Here is a 22,042-nt window from a genome sequence, read left to right as displayed (position 1 = left end):
TTTAATGTCTGCCATTAGCCAGGCCACGGTTGCACCGAGCCCACAACATGCACTGTGAGTTGGCTGTCTTTGAGCTCATATGCCAGTGACACAGGATATTAAAAGACCAAATGAGCTAGTATCAGTGTAATGTCGACACACAATTAACTATAAGGCTAATCACTGTAGCTTCCATACCACTAATAAAAAATAGAACTTTCCCCTTAGATTTGTTATAGTTTGACCTGGAAAGTGACACTTATAACACTATTTTCCGATGACATGACATAGATACTGAACACTTAGCACACAATGTAATTTATTCACATTTAATTGCTCACATGCTGCATGGAGAGACTACAAAAGCTGCTGCACAGACGGCGACATTAGTAGTCAACAACAGCATAAAGCAATCGCTTCCATTCCTTGGCCAAGTCCATAGACAAGTTCACCGACCCGATGCCGAGACCTTTGTGTGTCTCACTGGGCATCTTGCCAGAGCTCTTTGTAGGGGAGGACACTGACCCAGCAACGCCTTGGTGTTTCCATCTCTTGGGAATGAACTCTTTCTTAAATTTCAGCGCCCCACACATCCTATTCTGCAATGGTACTTAGCTGGCTTGTGGTCTGATTTGGTGAGTATTTCAAAGAACTTGGATTTTGGAGATATGAAGAAGTGTCCATGGGTAACAGGAAACTGACTGTCTTTCTCTTGTCCCTAAAGAAAGCAGAATAAGGGGGAAGATAAATAAGTCTTTTCAGTGAGCTTTTTAAATCTAGAACATTTTTGCAAGCCACCTAATACTGGCTCAAGTCTTAAAACTTCATTTTAAATAGATCATCATATTTTCTTTTTGTTTCGTTGCTCAACAATAATGCAAGACTATATATATATTGGAATTGGCCTTTTAACTAAGCCCAGCGAAGGATGTTGATCAAACTGAAATTCAAAACATTGAGGGAGGGACTGTACGCATGAGGATCGTAAGCGTGCTGTTGAAAGTGGACATCATGCTGCCTCGGGCAGCGTCTTTTCACATCCAAGCTCTTTAGTTGAAATGAAGCAGAAATGTGAGGCAATTATTTCACAATCCAGATCAGTTTGTAGTTGTGGACTTTGAAGTAAATGAATATCTATCATGTCTGAACAATAAAGGGAGAGAGCGGCGACAGCATTGACCCAGTGTTATCTGAGTGATTCTATCTTTTCATTTTGTCCACGTCTCCTTTTCCTTCTAACAGTGATACATAGAATTTTGACATGAACCAGGATAAACTGCTCCCAGGAGTAAGCCTAAAAAGTAGTGTTTAAAATTATTGCCTTTTCTCCAATTTCTCTCTGTCTCTCTATCTCTGTCACTCTCTCTCTGTCTCTCTGTCTCTGTCTCTCTGTCTCTCTGTCTCTCTGTCTCTCTCTCTCTCGTTAAATAAGGCCATAATTTCAGTGAATGACATTTAGTGGCCTGCGTTAAGGGGAACACAGCTGCTCCCTTCCTTGGGAGAAAGGCCAGTGGTTCCATATATTGGGATCATTTGTTCTTCACGATCTCATTTGTTCTTCACAAAAACAATAAGGTAAGTGTTATTACGATTCCCTTTGCACAGAAGAGCAAACTGGCATAGGACAGACAAATAACTTTTCCAAGGCCATGTTGTTGGTACATGATGGAGTTGGGATTTTAGCCCTGTGGTTCGACAGGCTGCTTTTGTTATAAGTAAGGAGGGTATATATTTATGTAAATTTTTCTGGTTTCTCCTGTCAGTAAAATAAATAAAATAGCATTTGTCATTTTAATTTGTCTATATGGACCCTTTCCTTTAATCTTTTCAACAGTCTGAGATGATTTTTTTTTTTTCTTAAATGTAGAAAGATTGGATTTCTATGTCAAAATTTAGGAAAAATTAAAATCCCATCTCTGGCTTTTGGAGAGCATTGGTTCTTAGAAATATTAATATTGGCATTATTCTGTAAAATACTTTCTTAGTATAATAGTGAAAAGTTCACAAGCGAATTAGTCTGATGTCTGATTCAAAAGCCAGTTCAGAGAAATTGGTCTCCATAAATCTTTATAAAATTCTTGGAAAGCTACTAGAAAGTAAATAAATTTATCAAAAAAAAAATCAGAGGAATAATGTAATGATATGTTACTTTACTAGATAATCTTAAGAAAGGAAAAGACAAAATGAAAAAGGACTAAAAATATACATGCTTAAATCCTACTCAACAGTTCTCTGTATCTACTGCATTTCATGCCAACTCAGCTGTTGATTTTTAGCCATTACTGACTTTCTTGTTTTAACACAATCATAAAATTGGCTCAATTTTTCAAATTAAAGTAGACTCAAATTAGAAATGGATCGTGTTCTAATAGTTTATTTGTTGGCAGCTTGGCAGTTAGAAAATGTTTTGCTTCAGAAAAATAATACATTATAAACATTGGGTAGGTTCCCAAACTATCATAGAAAATAATATAAATTGAAATGAGAAAATTGATACTACTATATTTCTCAATTAGCATTGTCGGACTGTGAGAGTGTAATGATTTAAGTGCCAAAAATAAAACATTATAAAACATGCACCGTGCAATTTCAAACTGTATGGACACATAAGCCTGGAAAGATATCCATTAAAATCTGAATGATGGTTTTGTTCATGTAGTGGGAATATGGAAGATTTTCCTTTTTATATCTTTTGCTTTGAATATTGCATTTATATTTTGTAATTTGTAATTTTTTTTACAATGAATTTTTTTTATATAACTGTAACTATGTGTGCCACAAAAAGCCCATTAAGTTACCTTCTTCCATAAGAACGGTTCTCAGAGGTCAGTTCTGTGTCCAACTCCTAAGGGACCTGTGTCTTTTCCCTGAGATACTTTATCGTAGGGGTCAGGTGGCTGTGTGTCTTTGTTGTTGAATGAAAATTTCAAACACGATGTTTTGTTTTTGCTAACTCTTGTCTAGCTCAGACTATGATCACTGATGCTTGGTGAGTGAGTAAAGACTAAATGTTTCTCACTTGTTAGAGGGATCTTTTAGAGAGTGCCATTCGACCTCAAATAAATTTGTTCCTTTTGATTCTTGAAATGGACATAATAAGTAGGTTAGAAATTATTTTGGCCTAATAGCCTATATGTTTTTCCTCCACCAAATAAGAGTTTGCTCATTCAGGAGAATGTCTCAGTAGCCATCACTGTAAATTAGAGGCTGAGTGCACATTACCTGCAGCCGAAAACATGCTCAGGAAAGTCTGTTTGGCCGGAACTATTGCTGGTAAAAGAATCGTCTGCAAACATTTTTTCTTCACTGTCTTGTTTCTTGATCGAAGAACATGCCAGTGATTTAACTGTTCCTCGAGCTTCCGGAATTCCACCGTTTGGTTGTCTTTTTTCAGCTTTCCAGGGATCATTTGCAGCAAATGAATGAGTTGAAGAGGAAACGGAATAGCGTCTAACAATCATGGTATTGCCTGTACAGGAGACACAAAATTCGAGTTTAAAAATTCTACTTTTAATGATGTTCACAAATGAAAAATTACGTTGATAGTCGTTTAGTTAGTTGAAACTAACTAAACAAAACTATTTTTATTCTTTTTCACAAAAGACCTTAATTCGTTGATGTACTGACAAAGAATTGAGTTCCAACCACATGCCAGGCATTTTATTAAGAGACGATGCGGTAGTGAACGACACAAAGCTCTTGCCCGCACAGAGCTTACCCTCTTGTGTGGCAGATAATATACAAAATATGCTAAAATTCGGGTAGCGATAGATTCAAGGAAGACAAATAAGGCTGGTGAGAACAAGGGGACAGAGGTAGGGAGGGAGCGGATCTGAAAGCTGTTTCAATAGTGTGGTCAAGAAGAGCTTTCCGAGAACGCAGCATTTGAACAGATACTTTAAGATACAGAGAGATAGAAAACAAAAGTTTAAAGTGGGAAGAACATGGACCTCTAGAGATGTCAGTTCTGGATGGCTTCTCACTGCTGCTTCCAGAAGAACCTGCCCATCTGCAGTCTCTCATAGTCTGAATGGCCACAAGTGATTGAACTGGCTGCTGCTAACGGGCCTATAATTGTGTGTCTTGGTTTTAGTTGGGACAGTCATTATAAGGAAGCCTATTTAATGAGAGTAGAAAGCAAAGTAGACATGTGGAAGGAAGCAAAGATGCTTTGCGTGGGAAGCTGGTATGCTGCTGAGACAGAGAGATTAGTGGCCTTAGTTTCTGAGGGCTTCCAATTCAATTTTTGTTCATAAATGTCTTCCAATAAACTCTTTTCTCGAGGTAAGTTAAATCTTTGTTCCTTGTTATTAAAGCACCTTGATCAAAAGAGCTTTATTTCAAGGAGTCTTGGCTTGTTTGAATCTCAGCTCTGACACTGCTCTGACTGACCTAGAGCCTATCATTCAATCTCTACTAAGACATGTAGTTATTCCCCTGGGATTAATGACACTGACCTCATGGGTTGGCTTTCATTTTCTGGAGGACTTAATCAATGTTTGTCAAATCTTTATTCTTTCTTGTCACAGCTTTGCCATTAACAAGCATGGAAGTGTAAGAAAGCCTTGCCTTCTGTTTAGGTTTTGAGATACCAGAAGCACAATTATTTCTTATTTATATTTGATGCCCACATCTGCAGAACAGAGACAGCAAATTTTTATGGCCATAACAAAAAGTGGAGGCTGCCTTGACTTTTCATAGTTTGGAAGAGCAGAAAATCAAATTTTAGGCGGGAGGCTGGGGAGAGTTTAAGTTCAAATCTGTCCAAAGGGAATAACTGCAAATACTATTCATAAATTATCTTGAAATATTTTTTTTGGCCATATATAGCTTCAATAATTATCTAAAAACAAGTTTATGACTATTGACAAACATAAAAGTTTTTATTGAAAAAGATTATAAAATATCTATACTGAATGGTAAAAAAATGCAACAGAGGGAATTATGTTGATGATAGCAAAGTTAAGTTTATTCCTATTTGAGATCTATGTTCCAGCTTGACTGGTTAGCAACTAAGCTCTTTGTTCATCTCCCTGGGGTCAAAGAATCGTCTGTATCTGTTAGTTTCTTATCAATAAAAGGGAAAGGATATTTAATACAGAATCATGGAGTCATTAGCACAATTTCAAAGTTTGCTGCCAAATGCGATTTATTTGCGCCAAAGGATATGAGTAGATTGAACAGATTCGGAGGTCTAGCAATGCTGCGGCTTCCCCGTAATGAGTGTTTTTTTTTTTTTTTTTTAATCTTTCTTGTAGCAAATTACCTCTTTCCTAATAGACCTCAAGTGAAGATGCACAGAGTAGGAGGGATGAGAGCAACATCCTTGAAAGTGCTGGTTGGATTTCATATCCACCAAATGCTTACACACAATTACAGGTGTTTCCATGAGAATTTATCCAACAAAGATCCATTCAGAGCAGGTGCTCCGTATTCTCGTTATAACAGATGGATATAGTCACCATGCAGCTGCGTCCCTGGGCTATAGTATAGCTCTGTGTCCCCAGCAGAATGAGAGGAAAGAAAGCAGGTTTCACTGCTCATCAAATCTCATTTCTACACATATCCCAGAACCAAGAGAAGAGTTTTTCAGTTCCGAGTGATTCGCTTCCAAGTCTTCTTTAGTTTTCCCCTTTCCTAAAGTGAGACTCACACTCTGATTTCACATTGTTCCTCCCCCAAAAATAGGTTTATATTATTCTGTTTTCAAAAGAGAATTGGACAAGTTGCTCAATCTCTCAGGATCTTATATCCTCAACTGTAAAATAAAGTGACGATTTCTAAAGTCCTTTCCTGTATCAGATTTCTATGATTCAGTTGCAAGTATGACTTTTGACTGATATTGCACATCTTATTAAAATTGCTAATAACTTATACTCAAGTCAAATAATAATATTTTTTTCTCATAAAATAATATTGATCATTAGTATCTAATGATAATAAGACAGCTACTAACAAGTAACTCACGTTGAGTCTTACTCATGCTATCTCATTTAATCCTCTCAACAGCCCTATGAGATAGATGGATTTTATCACTACCTGCATTTTAGAGATGAGGAGAGGGATCATAAAAGCATGTTATAGTCACAGAATCGCAGAATTTTACAGCTGGAATAGGCTTTGAAAGGTGTCTGATCCAATCTATTCATTTTCACATGAGGATGCTAAGATCAGAAATTTTTATGTGACCTACCCAGCATCGACCAACTATTACAAAACTGAGACTACAAACCATGCTCAGGTCAATCAGATAAGGCACAGGTAAATATCATTTAAAGTAACTCAACCAAACTTCCAAGCACAAATTCCATGAATATGGAAGTTACCATCCATATGCTGAAAAAGTGTAATATCAATTGTGTGTTTAATTCTTATTAATATTCTACCCTTCTCTAAGCTTGATGGCATCCTCTTTGTTCTTTGAACACTATAATACTCATTTTAGAATAGCACAGATACACTAAGACCCAACTTATTTTCTCATTAAGATAAACATCATAGAAAATAGATTTGAGGAGTGTTGTTTACCTTTGGAATAAGGCAGTGGTTTCCAACGGGAGGACATACAGTCCTCCAGGTGACATTTGGAATGTCTGAAGACATTTTTGATGGTCATGACTGGAGGGGGAGAGGCAGGTACTATGGGCATCTAGAATTTGGAAGCCAGGAAAGCTGCTAAACATCCTGCAATGTCCAAGACAGATCACTACCGTACAGAATTATTCAGTTTGAAACGTCGAGCGTGCAGAGGTTAAGGAACCCTGGAATAAGGACATATTACAAATGTCCATTTTTTTTTTTCACCAGGAGTTCGGATCTCGTTTCAGGTTATGCTTTCAGTTTTATTAAATTACCATTAGAAAAAAAACGACTCAGATCAAGAGTTGTACTTGAAAAAAAGGGAAAAGACCCTGATTCAAATCTGTTCCCAGCTTTGAAATAATAAGGTCCCATCCTAGAGAGAGTCCTGTGTAACAGAGAAAAGCAGCTGATAAATATGACATGGTTCACTGCCAAGTTATTCAGAACCTCTAAATGGCATTGCCTGAAGCCTTTGGCAGATGATATTAGGAGCTTTGAGTATTTAATTATGTACATCCATTTTGCTTGAATACGCTGTGTGTAGGCAAGCGCTGACAATTTGAATGTAGGATGCACTTTTCTTCTCTGCTGATTTCTGACTTCATGTATAGTCTTCACAGTCAAAATTACTTCCAATTAAAGCTGAGATATTTAATTTATAGAATACATTAGACATTGACCCTGTATTTTAAAGTCTTTAACTTGTAGAGTAGTTTGAATTATGTACAATATAAATTCGTATAGGACAGAGAAGTTCTTTGTAAAACATGAATAAGCAGCAAGATCTGCCGTTTTGTTGTGTCTTTGCCAGGTGCTATACTGAGCACTTGGTCTATTATGGCAGTTAATCCTCACAACCACCTGAGAAAGGTACTATAACATTTGTAAATGAAAAAACAAAGGTTAAAGATGAATCAAGTGGCTAATGAGTGACCAATCACTGGAAACTATATTTGTTTGACTCTTATATCCATACGCTTAACTATTGTGCTATATCTTTCTAGCTTAATAAATGAGCATGCCATTTAGCATAAATCCATTCAGTGTTCTATTAGCATTCAAATGTTTGAAGTCAAGAAGAAAAAGACGTTGTTTATTAATGTGACTGATTTCTGTAAATCTGCCATTCTTATCTTTCCAGAAATATCTGGAAATAGTTTTAACATTGTCAAAATATGTTGCTTAAGGATGCTAAGGAAAATTTTACCTCTGAATTCAAAATCAATCTACCAAATAAAAATAGGATGGAACTCACCACTGTTAACACCAAATTACAGTTATGTGAGAAGCACGTACCTACTATTTAGGAGATATTTACAAGGACGGGCACAGCCCAGAAAAGCGGTGGACTTTCTTTACCTTGGTGTTCTTGCATGGCTGGTGCCGAATCAGTGGAAATACTACCATGAAGTGTTGCTAGAGATTGCCCAGGTGCTTTTTTGAGGTTACCAAGTTCTGTGACTTCCCCTTCCCTTTCATCTCCTGAATGTCCCCCTGAGCCAGGAGTTCTCTGACTACACGAAGACAGCTTCATGCGGAGGGCTTGATTCTCTTTCTCCAGCTTGTTGATCTCTGCCTGCATCTCCTGGATAACTCTCGTGAGCTGGACATTAGCTTCCATTGCCCCTACTCAGGTCACTCTGATTTGCTCCTCTGGAGAGACAGGCCAATTTATAAGCCAAATGCACAATCTACTCAGTGGGACTGGTTGATCCCGCCCTTAAATCTGCCTGAACAATAGATGCCATTCTTCTCTGTGCCATCTTTCAGCACTTGGGGAGTTAGGCTGTCAAGGGAAGTAAAGGGTTTCCATGACTTATTAATTCTGGGTTTTGTTTTTCAGAACAGAGCTTTTCTTTGTATTTTGCATTTCATATCAATCCACAGTTTTAGGATATTGCTTTGTGTTTGAAGAGAAGAGAACACTCCAAAAATATCCAGTGAGGAACAGAGTTTCTTGTTTCTGTCATGAACTTGTCACCCTACCAACCACTCAGTTTTTCCTCTGTTGCTACTTCTGGGATCAAATGTTTTGTAGGATCACCAACTGTCACAAGTACACCAAAACTGGCATATAAGAATTATGCCTCATTTGCTCTGTAAACTATGCCATAATTCTATACTACTTGGGTAAATCATTAATTTTAACACCTGTTGATTAAGGGTAGCAGTAATCATAGGTGGTCTTAACAATCACTGTGAGATTATTTAAATAAGATGTTGAAAATTGTTCCTAAATCTTTCAAGATAAGGTTAAGGACTTCTCAGTAGGTTTCTATCTTGTAGGCATTTTTGCTGTTAATTGGTTTTAGAGTGTTTGCTTGGGCAGAGGCTGCCCAGGATATTTTAGGAATGTAAGAAGATACAGGTTGTACATTAATCTTGAATGAGAAAGACATACAACAGTTAACAGCTTTCATCACCTATTTCCTGAAGAGGTTGCTTTGTTGGGAATGAAAAGTACAAATCTTAAATAGTACATGCTCTGATAGCAGTATCTGTTTGGAAATTCAATTAATGTTTAAACACACATGCTCTCCTGCAATAGGATAAAAATGATTAAAAAATATTATGGTGATAGTTTTCCCTGCACATTTCCTTCTTTTTTTTCTGTACATATTGATGTTTTTGTGTGTCCTGATAAATATTTGTTGATCGATCCAAGGCTGCAGGTGGAAGAAATGATTGGAGAAATGATCACTTCTTTTTTAGTCATACAAATTTATTTTATATATTTAATTATATGATGCATGTACTGAAAAGTTAGTCTAAAAAATAATGAAGCTTCTTTGACATACAATTGATCCTTAAGCAATATGGTTTGAACTATAAGTGTCCACTTACACAGTTTTTTTTCCAACAAATACCACTACTATTTTCAATCCATGGTTGGGAGTCCACAGAGGCAAAGGGCCGACTGTATGCATTGATCTACCCCATTTTATATAGAGAACTTGAGCATCTGTGGATTTTGATATGCATGGGAGACCTGGAACCAATTCCCTGTGGATACCAAGAAGCAACTTAGGTTTCTGGGCTGTCGAAATTATATGCATATTTTCAAATTTATGAGAGTTGATGCTCTAACGTACACATTGTTCAAGGGTCAGCTGTACTACTTCTGTTTGTATTTAAATGAATTTAATCTCATATGTGTCAGGCATTCCAGAGGCTACAGAAGGTGATTGTGGAAATATAGAATATGCAGTAAGATAGATCTTGAAGGTCACCTAGTCTAACCACCTATCAGAAGTTCAAGTTCATTCCACAACACCTCTGTAATGGATTATTGACACTGTCTGAATATTTCCCCTATAGAAAAGTTCCCTTCCTATTGAGGTATACCACTTACTTTAATTAAAATTATTTACATTGACCAAAAATTGGCCCCGGGTAGCTTATTCCTAGTGCTTCTCTGTGGAGAGGAAATGTAACATGTCTGATTCCCGTTCCATCTTGTCTACTCTCCCAATTGTTTCGACTGTTCATCATCTAATGTGGGTTCAAGGGCTTTGAGTCTATCACGAGCACTTTCTTTGGAACGTGTTTCCATTTGTCGATATTTCTAAATGCATTCGCCTGAAGGAAGCCAACCAGCCTGGAGTAACCTGCCATAGCTTCTGTAAAGTGTTTTGTGGGAAATATTCCACAAAAGTGGGCAGTAGGAATCATTCTCGGAATCGTATTTAGTCAACAAAGCAGGAAATAAAAATAACTTGTGTAACTGTTGGATGACAAGATATCATTATTTACAAATTTGTTTATATATCTAGAAAGCCCAAGAAAATTAATCAAAAATTTTACTCTGCAATCTACCCTTATGTTAAAAAAATAAACATTTAAAATTCAGTATCTTTTCAAAATACAATTAATAACTAGGTAGAAAAAAAATGAAAGATATCCCACTGATGATAGGCCCCCAAGGAGAAAAAACTTTGGAATTATCTTTTTAAAAGTTTGTAAAATTTATAATGAAGAACATCTAGTGTTTTACTGATACAGGAAACAACACAATGGAGTATATGCATCTGGTGAGAAGACTGTATATTTTAAAGAAATAGGATAGTTATATATACCTGAAATGCTGAGTAAAAAGAAGTATATCCAACTATATATAGGATAAATTCTGTGAAAAGAATTACAAAGAAATCCCCCAAAGGAAAACAATTCCTGTCTTTATGTGGTAAGATTTTTAATAATTGTTATTTACTTCTGTATGCTGTCTGAATTCTAAAAAATACTATAGATCCATGAAAGCCTTCCAAAAATGAAAATACTAAGCAATAAAAATAAAATAGATATGAAAGACATTTATTAAAATGAACTAATATTACATTTCCTTGGGACTTTTTTTACTTTTGATTAAGTCAAATGGTGACTGAGTCAGATGGCTGGTGAGAACTAAAATTTTTCCTTATGAAACTAATTTTAGTCTTTAATAGTTGTCATAGTAACTTTAAAAATTTAATGTCTGAATGAAAGTATAAATGCTAGGATGGTTTATAAGTATTTGTGATTTATTTTTAAGGATGTGAATGTCTTATACCATGAACTAGGCTGGCTCAGAGAGTCCTGCTTTGGGAACAGACTTGTTCAGTGGATGAGACAAGGTATTGGTTCCTCTGATGAGGAAGGAGTGGTTAGTGGGGGTCATGGAGAACAAGTCCAATGACATTCTCTGGGAAGTTCAGTCTGGCAAGTCAAACAGTATCTGAAGATCATTGTAACAGCTGACAAATAATAGTCTAGGCAAGAAACTGGTCTCAAGATCCAGCCTAAAGGACAGCAGAACAGGAAGTTGTTGTCTTGTAGAACAGCTATTATGACTCTGATGGAGCTTTGTGCCTTTATCTTGAACTAGAAAAACTAAGACTGTGGGTCCTATTTCTAGAGCAGGAGTCTTCTGACCCCTTGACATCACCTGGGAGTGTTTACTCAAAATGCAGGTCTTAACGCCTGACCTTAAACCTATTATAGACTCTCTTGCAGCAGACTGGAAAATTGCATTGTAAGAATCTCCCTAGGTTATTCTTATGTATATTAAACTTTTCCAACAATTGTTCTAGAGCAGCACTCTCCGACAGAAATGAAATGCAAGCCACATACGCAATTACAAATTCTCCAGTAGCTACATTAAAATTAAATTGTTCAAATTAATTTTAATATGTTTCATTTAGCACAGGAGATCCAGAATATTATCATTTCAATATGCAAGTAAATACCGAAATTGCTAACAGATAGTTACAGAGTTTTTCTCATGCTGTCTTTAAAATCCAGTGTGCCCTATTTACACTTAGAACCCATCACAATTTAGACACTAAATTCTCATTGGAAAAACTTGACCTCTATTTAGCTTTCATAAAATAGACAGTTGAAAAAGTGAGTTTGCGTGCTCAAGTGGTTCCAAACAAACTGGAATGTGCTTCGGTTTTGGTCAACCCTCCACACAGCTGCCTCCAGTGACCGTCCAGCTCAGTGGGTGTAGAAGGCAGTGGGCACAGCAATTCACAAGGTCTTATGTGATCCCAGCTTTGGTTCCACTCTGATTTCATCTGTACCCCTCCCCTTGATCCACCACAGTGCTCTTCCCCAGTCACCCTGGCCTTCTTCATTCTGTAGACCCCAGGCACATTCCTTCTTTAGGACCCTGGTCCTGATTGTCCCTGTGATAAAGAGTCTTTGCCCCTGGATATCTATTTAGCTAATCCCCTCATCATCTACATCAGCTAGTAAACCTCTGGCAATGAATTGACATTGTAGGAATAGAGTAGGTTTTTGGGTCTTCCCATCTGAGGGTAAAGTTTAAAAAAAAAGAAGATTGCATGAGGATGTCTGCTTCCCAGACAATGGAGAGTTGGCACCAAGTGCTTTCCTTTGATGTTTCTCAAATAAATGATGACACAGAATGTCCTTTTCCTGGATGTAAAATCATGTCTAGCTAGAATATGGTGTGTTGGGTTGACATATGGCTTCCTTATCCATTAGAACCTTGATGAGTAAGGTCAGATTAAAATTTAGAGATTTGGACTGTATCATCATCACTCGACCAAGTGTCCTTCTGGGTGGAGATACCCAATTGCCTTACCCTCTAAGACATAATAGAAAAATGTCACTTATATGAAATCTTCTTATGTCTCACTTTTCAAGCAGGCATACATCCTGCTGTTATAAATTATTTAAACAACTGCTGAGAAACTATTTTTGCAGCATTTGCTAAGAATTTACTTTGACCTTGAACTTGATATGTAGCTATTGTCAGAATGATTTCCCAGGTGACCAGATGCATCTGGTGTAGCAATGAGTCCAGACTCAGGAGCAGATTTGACAATCTGCCATCTTGCCGTCATTTTGACATTTGAGTACCGCACAGTGGCAGAGCAGTCATGTGGAAAGGAGGGAGGAGATGCGAAGTTTCTGATAGGCACAGCAACCATGAAATGCTGATAAGACTGTGAGAGGGATATTTAAAGGTGGCCTGGGTCACCCCACATGAAAGGGATTAGCCGCTTCTCCGTGCAGCCGAAGGTGAGGTGATCTTGGCTTGGCTAGCTTTGTGTGTGTGAAGAGGCTTTCATGGAAACAGGTATGGGAAGGAATATCCACCATCTGATGGCCACCACTGGCCTGTGGTAAGTTTCCAATGAGAATAAAAATTTCAAGGACTCTGTGAGACTTGCAAAAACATTTGAACTGTTATAATGGACAAGGAGAAGATCTTGGGTCCTAAAGTTCAAACTTCTGCTTTATCACTAATTCATTAAATCTCATTCATAAAACACGGGCATTGGGGAAAATATTAAGCAAATGTCAACACAGAGAGACAGGTAGAAGAAATGAATGAAGATGCGTTCAGCAACTACTTGGCTCTAGCCACTTGTTGCCTCGTAAGTTTTCAGTAAATGTTAATTGAATAGCATCATGTTTTAAAATTAAAGATTGCTGGTTGATTTGTTTTATGTGTTGTCTAGCGTTGGTCATGCAGGGGTTTTAGAGGTGAGGAGAGAGGGAGGGTGAAAGGCACACGATGGTTGGTGAACAAACCCGACCGTAGGATCCAATTCAAGCTTCGTCACTTAATAGCTGTGTAACTATAAGCAAGTTTTTTTCTCTCTGTTGAGCCCCAATAATTTTAGTTTCCTAAAAATCCATCTTGGAATTTCTGGGTCAGTTGGGAAGAAGTGACATCTTCACTGTATCGAGTCTTTATTATAACATTTATTCTCAATAGCGTTTTGTATTTTTACCCATAGAAGTCTTCCACTTATTTCCATTATGAAATACTTTATTATTTACCTCTAGATAGTTTGTAATTTCTCTTGTTATTATCTCATTCATTCATTCAATAAACGTTTACTTATTTCTCATTGTGTGCCAAGTGTTAAAAGCACTCAACAATTACAAAATACAGAAATTCCTGCTTTATGAAATATACATTCTAGTCAGAACAATTAATAAGCAAAACCTAAATCATGTTAGAAGGTTATGGGGAAAAATAAAGCATCAGAAAAAAGGGGCACAGAATACCAGGTGAAGGCAGCGAGAGTTCAATTTGAAATTCATTTTAAAATAGAGCAACTTGGAAAGATGTCGTTGGATGATGACCTGAGGCACAGACGGAGAAAAACTGATGGGAAAACAGTGTTTCAGGCCCCGGGACAGAAAAGAATGAAGGCACCGATGGAACTATATTCTCGTTATGTTTGAGGACATCAAGGAGTTTATCGTGCTTTGAATGGAAAGTAAAATGGAGAAAATAATGAGTCAGAAAGGTAATGAGAAGCCACTCATGTGGGCTATGGAGGCCACCGTGTGAACTTTGGCTTATTTTTTCCAAATGATAGACTTTTAAATTTTATTTACATTTATCATTATTATTGATATATTTAGATTTATTTCCATTTTATTCTCTATCTGCAATTCTTTTGTCTTTGTTTCCTTTTCTTCCTCTAACCCTATCATCAGATGCATTAATAAAATTCCCTTTATATAGTACAGATGTTAAAGAACACAGCCTCTGAGAGCAGACCCTCTGGATTTGAGTTCTGGCTCTATTACTTCCCAACAATATGACATTGCGTTAGTTATTTAATTTCTTTGTGCCTTAGACTCATATGTGTTAGAAATATTGAACAGAAGCATTTCTCTTATGAGATGGTTATGAGGATGGCATCAAACGGTGGCTAGCATATAACAGGTGCTCAAAACTTGTTTGCTGTTATTCTGCTGTTTTGAAATCGACATAGTGATTGTATTTCTAGTCTATACCATTAATTTTTAAACATTCATATTTCTTAATGAAAGTGATTCAATGTTTTTTCCTCCTTTTGACTGCTACAAGATCTAACATTATTTAATTTCCCTTAAACGCTTATTTGTTATTGTTGTTTAGAATTTGGTTTTTGAAAAACATGCTTTGTTTTTTGCAGTCATCAGATTATTAAATTTAACAATATACTCTGACTCCGTCTACCTCTGTCTTTTCCTGAGTTCATCTGTCTTGCTTTTGATCTTTACCCATCTTGCTGATTTTGGCCTGAGAACCCTTCCCATGTCCTTACCTGCACACTCCTACTTGTCTTTCAGGCACAGCTTAAGTGCACCTCCCTCGGAAATGCCTACGCCGACCCCCCTATCAGCCCAGGAGACCACAGCACATTCCCCCACGAAACTCTACACATTTCCTTTATGGCTCTTGTCAAAATGATAATACCCTCTTGTGTATCTGCCCCTACTCCTGTATTTTAAGGTCCCACAGGCTGGACTTATCTTGTTCATCACTACCTTCCCAGAACTTGACAATGCCAATTCTGTTCTTCCAAGAAGCAGATGCCAAGACAGAATTAGAAGTACAAGAGGTTTATTAGGAGCAGTGCCTGTGAAGGGTAGAGGGGAAGGGGGCAGAAATCATCGGGGAGAGTCAGGGAGAAAGGAAGGAAGAATCGGATAAGAAGAGCATCAGACTACAGCACAATCAGACTGAGACCATCTTGGCCAGGCCACTGTGGTGTCCCCAGGCAAAAATTCCTCCTTAGAGAAATCCTGTGTTGGGCAGGAATCTCCAGCACCAGTGACCCCACTGGACTTGGCGTGGATGAGCAGTTCAGGGAAATGGGGTTTGGCCTGTTTGTGCATCAGATGTGGAGGTGTGGCCGCTCAGCTGGGCTTCAGGCCATAAAAGGCTCCCTTAAGAGAGGTCTGTGTGGGTCCTTCCATGGCCACTAGGCCAGTGTGGTACTTGGAGTGGTGGCTCCCAAAAAGATATGTTTGCACCTCAGTCCCTGAACCCTGTGAATGTGGCCTTATTTGGAAAAGGGGTCTTTGTCGATATAAGTAAGGGTTTTGAGATATTATCAATAACTGCATGTGGCTAGTGGCTGCTGTATTAGGCAGTGCAGATATAGAACACACCCATCATCCAAGGAGGTCCTTTGACAGTACTGTTCTAGAGCATGTTATTGATATTAGCCACATGATATACGTGTGTATCTGTGAGTACATACTCATAGACAAGTCAACTACAAGCCTATTGAAAGAATGTCTGAAAAATGCACGACTATTTCAGTTAACAGCAGTCCTCAGTGCTGGTCAGGCTGGTCTTTTTGGCAAGCTCTTCCTCTTTGCTGACTAAACAGCTTTCTCTGTCTCCTCCCACCTCCCTGATCCCTCAAAATCCTACAGGGAGACCAAACAATTTAAGCCTCTTCCACTGATTCTTGCATTCCCTGATTGATTTGATATTTTGAAAGTGTTTTTCTTTTTTAAAGAAAACTTTATTTCTCTAAATAGTGATTCTCAACTTCGGCTGTCTGTGTGTGTTGGGATGCTTGCATTTTTAAGCTGTTGGAGAAGGTTATCAAGAGGATGTGACTGCCCACTGACCCATGAGCTGGACCTGGGTCATCAAGTCTCCTTACCCGCTCTCTTGTCCTTGAAATAAATGTTCTGCCCACAGTTCCCTCAAGGACATGGCCTCTATGACCAATAGAGACTGTAATATTTGACCTCTCAGGTGTGTTGGGTCAGAAAAAACTGAAAATAGTCTGTAAGCACTGACGTTCTTCCTTGTGACCACACGATGATGATTTTAGGATCATCTGCCCTCGTGAACAGCTCTGCGAAGATTATTCACACAGAGTCAGGAGAATGCTATGTCTTTCCAGGAGGCCATTACTCATAGATTCTATTCCTGAGAGGAACATTGTTATAGAAATAGCAAAAAAAAGTGACCCGCTGAAAAACGTTTCTGCTTTAGGAAGGCAGTTTGCCAGAAACGTGTCTGGTTTTATATTGCCTATTCTATTTTACAGGTGAGGAGAAATTTGTGCATTGTGGCTTTGTTCAGCTATTAATTATTAATGAAATAGGACATGAAAAATTTCCAGTTTCACTTAGAGTCTTGCCAAGCATGATATTTTTGCTTTGGACTCATTTATTCTAATAGCATGAAGCAGACAACGATGTCTGCATCAAAACCTTCTTATTTTTGAAAAGATGTTCCTTCTTCCTCCAGGAGGGTGACATTCTATTGGCCCATGTTGCACAAAGTTACTAAGCTCTCCTCAGCATTAACTTTTGCCCCTAGGAGGGTAGTGTCACTTTGGTAATATATGTCTGCTACTAGTCAGACATAACAGCTTCAACAGCCTTTATAATGCCAGTGTTGACATTTTCTTTAACGAAAGATGGAGGTTGCTCTGCATCCCCCATCGAGTATTATCATTTTGCTTCTCATTGGCCAGTGCCTGAGGTAGGAATACAGAAAATTATGTTTAAAATGGAGGAGAAAAAATATATAGAGAAAGAAGAAGCCAACATTGCAGCGACTTTTGGTTGCCGGTCAGCATTCTGAAATGAAAAAGCCATCTCATAAATTATGTCAGAGTTGCTATGTTTGGACCCTTCCTATCCTGTGGGCTCCATCTATTCATTGTTATGTTGATTCTTTTGCTCTTGTTTCTTTACAGTTATTTCCCACACCAATAGGTCACATTGAAATGAAACTTGAGTGCTTCGAAAGATGTTGATTTTGTAAGAAACAGCAACATTCTTGGAAGTAGTAATAATATACTTTTATGTTTGTGTAGTGCATTAATGGTTACAAAGCATTTTCCTGTTCATTGCCCTACTTTGCCCTAAGAGCAACCTTGTCCTTTGCCATGATGGACAGAGAGTTAGCTTTGCAGCTAAGTGGCCCTGGGTTATGATTCTATCTCTGCCACTTCCTAGACGTAGGACTGTTATGGACCGAATGTTTGTGCCCCTTCAAAATTCATATGTTGAAGCTCTAACCCACAGAGTGGCTATATTGGAAGATAGGGCTTCTAAGGAAGTAATATTAATGTTAATGAGTCATGAGGGTGGGCCTGATCAGATAGGATCAACATCCTTAGAAGAAGAGATACTAGAGAGCTCTCTCTTTGTCTCTCTCTATTTCTGTCTCTGTCTCTGTCTCTCTGTCTCTCTGTGTCTCTCTATCTGTCTATCTCTCTCACTCCCTCCATCTATCTCTGTGAACACACAGAGGAAAGGCCATTTGAGGTCACAGTAAGAAAATGAGTTTTCACCAGAAACCGAATATGCTGGTTGGTACCTTGATCATGGACTACCAGCCTCCAGAACTGTGAGAAGATAAACATCTCTTATTTAATCCAGCAGTCTGTGGTATTTGGTTATGGCGGCCTGAGCTAAGACAGGAACCCTGAATATTGGAGCCATATCTGCACCGTGGAGATCGAAACATCCAGGTCACAGAGCTCATCACTTCATCCAATGCTCTGATCGATCAATTGTCAACTCCTCAGAGAGCCCTTCACTATCCAAGAGAGGTCCCTCTGTCACACTTCACCTCCTGACACCCTTCACACCTCACCTCATGTCCAGTTGACTACTCCAGCATTAATATAAAACGAGGTTTATTCTCTGGAAAGGATGAACCAAAAGGACTCTGAACTGGGTGTATCAAATTCACAGTGTGAATGCCATACTGAAAACAGAAGATTAAGTGAGCACCTATCCTCATATGGTGACTGCTGGAAACATTTATTGTCAAAATAGGCTTATAATTTTTAATTAGTTTTCTCTGGTTTCTGGAGTATCTATCAGCCCAATCAGAAAGATCAATACATATTGTCGGTTGACGGTCTCACCCATGGAGGGGCAACATCCCTCTCCCTCTCTCTCCTCCCTCTCATTGGCTGGCCAAAAGGAGGGATTCGGTCAAGACATGTAACAAGTGCCAGTAAACATACCCATGATCCTGCTGCGTCATTTATCTCTTGTCATTCAGTGTTTTTAAATCCAGGCTAACGGGATACCTAGTAGCTTAGCACAAAGTGAGCACATATTTGATCAGTGGTACAATAGTTGGAAAGGTTTCCTACGACCAGCTGGAACCCCTATGAGCATGTATTTCTGTGATTCTTTTTGAGCTTGAAGCAATTCATCCATTTATTCATTCCTTTATTCATTGCTTTATACATTCAGCAAGTTAATTTTTAAGCATCTTTCTAACATATGATACTGGGCACTGCAGACAGACATGTTTCATGCCTTAATAAAGGAGACAACTGAATAAATACATGAGAACGTAAGAGCCTCACAAAAAACTCAGCCAGATTATGAAAGGCCTAGTAAGGCACATGGAGGAGCTTGGCTTTTATTTGAAATCATTAAGTTTTAAAAGATCTTTTGAGCTTTGGGTAGGGAATGAATCAGAGCAGATATTAAGTGACTGGTAATGAATGTGAGGAGACAAGATGCTTTATGTAAAAATATTTTTCGTAATCCATTACTATGTAATGTCATATAAGGAAATTTCCTACTGGTAATATTTTAGCAAAATAGTTTTCAGTCCCAAGCTTGACAACAATGATCTAGTTATGTCCTGTCTGGAAAAGTCCTGCTTTTTAGATGGCTGCATTACTTACAGCAGCAAAAACAATTTTATTTTCAAGAAATATTATTTACTGTGTCTGTTATTTTAAGTGGCAAGGCATCCTTGGGTTTACCTAAGGATAAAATGTCTCACTGAAAGTTATGATTTGTGTGGTGATGGGCAAGTCTTATTCCAAAGAGGACGATAAATGAACTATGACTTTTTGTTCTCTTATTAGTTTATGCTAGAGACTGTTCAAAATAAACTGTGCTGTTTTGACTAGTGCCATTGTATTAGAACAAAGAGCATTTTTTGTTCCTTATACTATCAGGGCAGGTTTGGAAAAGGAAGGAATGAATAGTAATTTTCTCTGAATATATTTAAAAATTAAATAGAAGGTACTCTGCCAATAGGAGAACTAAGAAATGCCTGCTCATTTAGTTCTTCAAAGAATAGGGGTATCCTTACAAATTGGCCCTGTGGCCGATTCTTCTATAGGTGTGAAAAACGCAAATGACGGGACTATATGAGTTTGGATGGAATCTTTGTGAAGGCACTGGCATGTGGGTTTATGCAGTCTGGCTGGTTGGGGGTCTTGAAATAAGGTTCCCATGACCCATACCGTTCCCCAGCTCCACTGCCATTATGGTGGACTGAGGCAGACCTCCTATTCACAGCAGCAATTCACATGCCAGCCCATGGAAACGTATTCACAGGGCAGAGGAGTCATTTAACTATGGGTCTGTTACGTACAGTGACGTGGAGGGGCCGAGTTCTTTTTCTGACCTTGCCAAGATTACGACTCAATGGAAATATGTTTGGATTTTGATTTGCTTCTGATCTACTTTTTATATGAGATTTGTATTAGATTTATTTCAATGGATTTTATATTAGTTTTGGTTCAATGAATGTAGAAGCATACAGGTTGAGGTTAATAAACAATCAAAGTATACGGTCTTTGGCTGCATTTGTGATTTTGATAAAAACTATTTTCTATCAAAAATTTACTCTATTTTTGTTTTTGTTCGATTCAAATTATTGGTCTCTGGAGATGCTTGTAAATTAAGCAAATGGCCATCTGGTTTTTTAGATAGCCGTTCATCTACTGAAGCAGCTCGAGGTTGTCTCCAGCTCTTGGGGTTTTGTGATTGGAGCAGGAAAACATGTTACTTTGTTCAGAGAACTGGCCCTCATCTGGGATGTTTTTGATATGTTGCTACGTAGAGAATAGCGATGTATCAGGAGGTGGGCTTAAAAAAGTGTCAGAAGAACTAAAGGATACCAATAAATGCTTTTTTTTTTTTTTACATTAAAGTTTCTGTGTCTGTGTTGTCATTATCATTTTTTTCCTATTTATTTTGAACTAAACAGCTGATCAAATTATTATTATTATTTTTTTTTGTAGTTGACCTTGTAGGTCCTCTATTCTTTTTTTTCTATTTAAAAAGTTTTTCTTGGCAGGAAGGTAATATCCTGAGTTATAGTCTTGCTTCTTTTATGTAACTCAAGTAAAATGGTTAATCTAAAAGGCAATAGTTTGAAGATGTTGGCTGCTGATGAAGTGACAAAGTAATAGGGGTTCTTGCTGAGCTTTATTCATTTCTTCAGTTTTTTTTTTAAATAAATGCAGAGAGAAATTAAATACCGAGACACATTTAGCTATAATTGTAAGTGCAAATAGTTCGTATATATAAGCATTTCAAAGGTGTGTTATTTTCTAACCATGAAGACTAGTTCTGTGACACATACGTCATTATCAGAAAGGCACTTTCATGTTTTCTTATCACTCTCTTATCTGTTCTTAGGTTTATGTGACTATTGTTTATGGGTTTTCCATGAAAGCCTTAAGAAATTAAAGGGTAGTGTTGTCCCCCAACAAAGAACTGTCAACGACCCTCTTGATCCTATCTCATATTTGTTCAAAACCTTGTCATTCACAAGGTTGTGCAGTGAACCTCATCGTCATTATCTAATGGCAGAAATTTTCATCACTCCCAGAAAGAACCTTTTACCCATGAGCAGCCACTTCCCATACCTGCCTTCCTCCCCACCCGTGGTATTCATTAATTTACTTTTTATCTCTGAATTTTTGTATTCTAGACTTCTTATATAAACGGATGTGGCCTTAGCATTGTGTTCAAGATTCATTCATACTGTAACGAGTATAATGAATTTTATGCCATGAGAGTTCTATTTCAATAAAAAATGAATATAAAAATCATGGAACTTAGTTAAATTAGTTAGTTAAAAAAGTTAACTAAAGTTAACTTTTAAAGTTAGTTAAAAAAAAAGAAAAAACCTTGCCATTTAAACTGGAGAACGCCCACTCTATGAAAACATTTACTTAAAACCAATATACATACTTACAGTTCTAGGTTTCTAGAACTAACTTCATGATTTTCCTTTCTCCCCTTAAATGTTAAAACTGGATTTGAAATAACTATTTTTCTACCACATCGACATCAGTTTCTACAGCATCAACCATGCGATATCTTCTCTTTGATCACGTGCTGTTCATCTTTGCTCTGATGGGAAAGTAGGTCATTAAAACCATCCTGAACAGAATGTCCACTCAGAGATGAGTGCGGGAGTTTGCATTTTTGGTAT

At 37.7% G+C, this 22,042-nt stretch overlaps 1 protein-coding gene across 1 annotated transcript; it reads right to left on the bottom strand.

Annotated features, from left to right (window-relative positions):
* Positions 1–573: 573 nt before the first annotated feature.
* LOC112475386 (putative coiled-coil domain-containing protein 195) lies at positions 574–8,182 on the bottom strand. Its single transcript, XM_025043194.1, has 3 exons — positions 7,921–8,182; positions 3,202–3,448; positions 574–697 (listed from the first exon to the last, which is right to left on the bottom strand). Exons 1-3 carry the CDS (start codon positions 8,180–8,182, stop codon positions 574–576), a joined length of 633 nt encoding a protein of 210 aa, XP_024898962.1.
* Positions 8,183–22,042: the final 13,860 nt, after the last annotated feature.

This window comes from Pteropus alecto, unplaced genomic scaffold, assembly GCF_000325575.1.
Source record: "Pteropus alecto unplaced genomic scaffold, ASM32557v1 scaffold110, whole genome shotgun sequence".
Taxonomy (NCBI): domain Eukaryota; kingdom Metazoa; phylum Chordata; class Mammalia; order Chiroptera; family Pteropodidae; genus Pteropus; species Pteropus alecto.
Note: the sequence above shows the minus strand (reverse complement) of the source record. Positions and strands in the feature narration are given on the sequence as shown.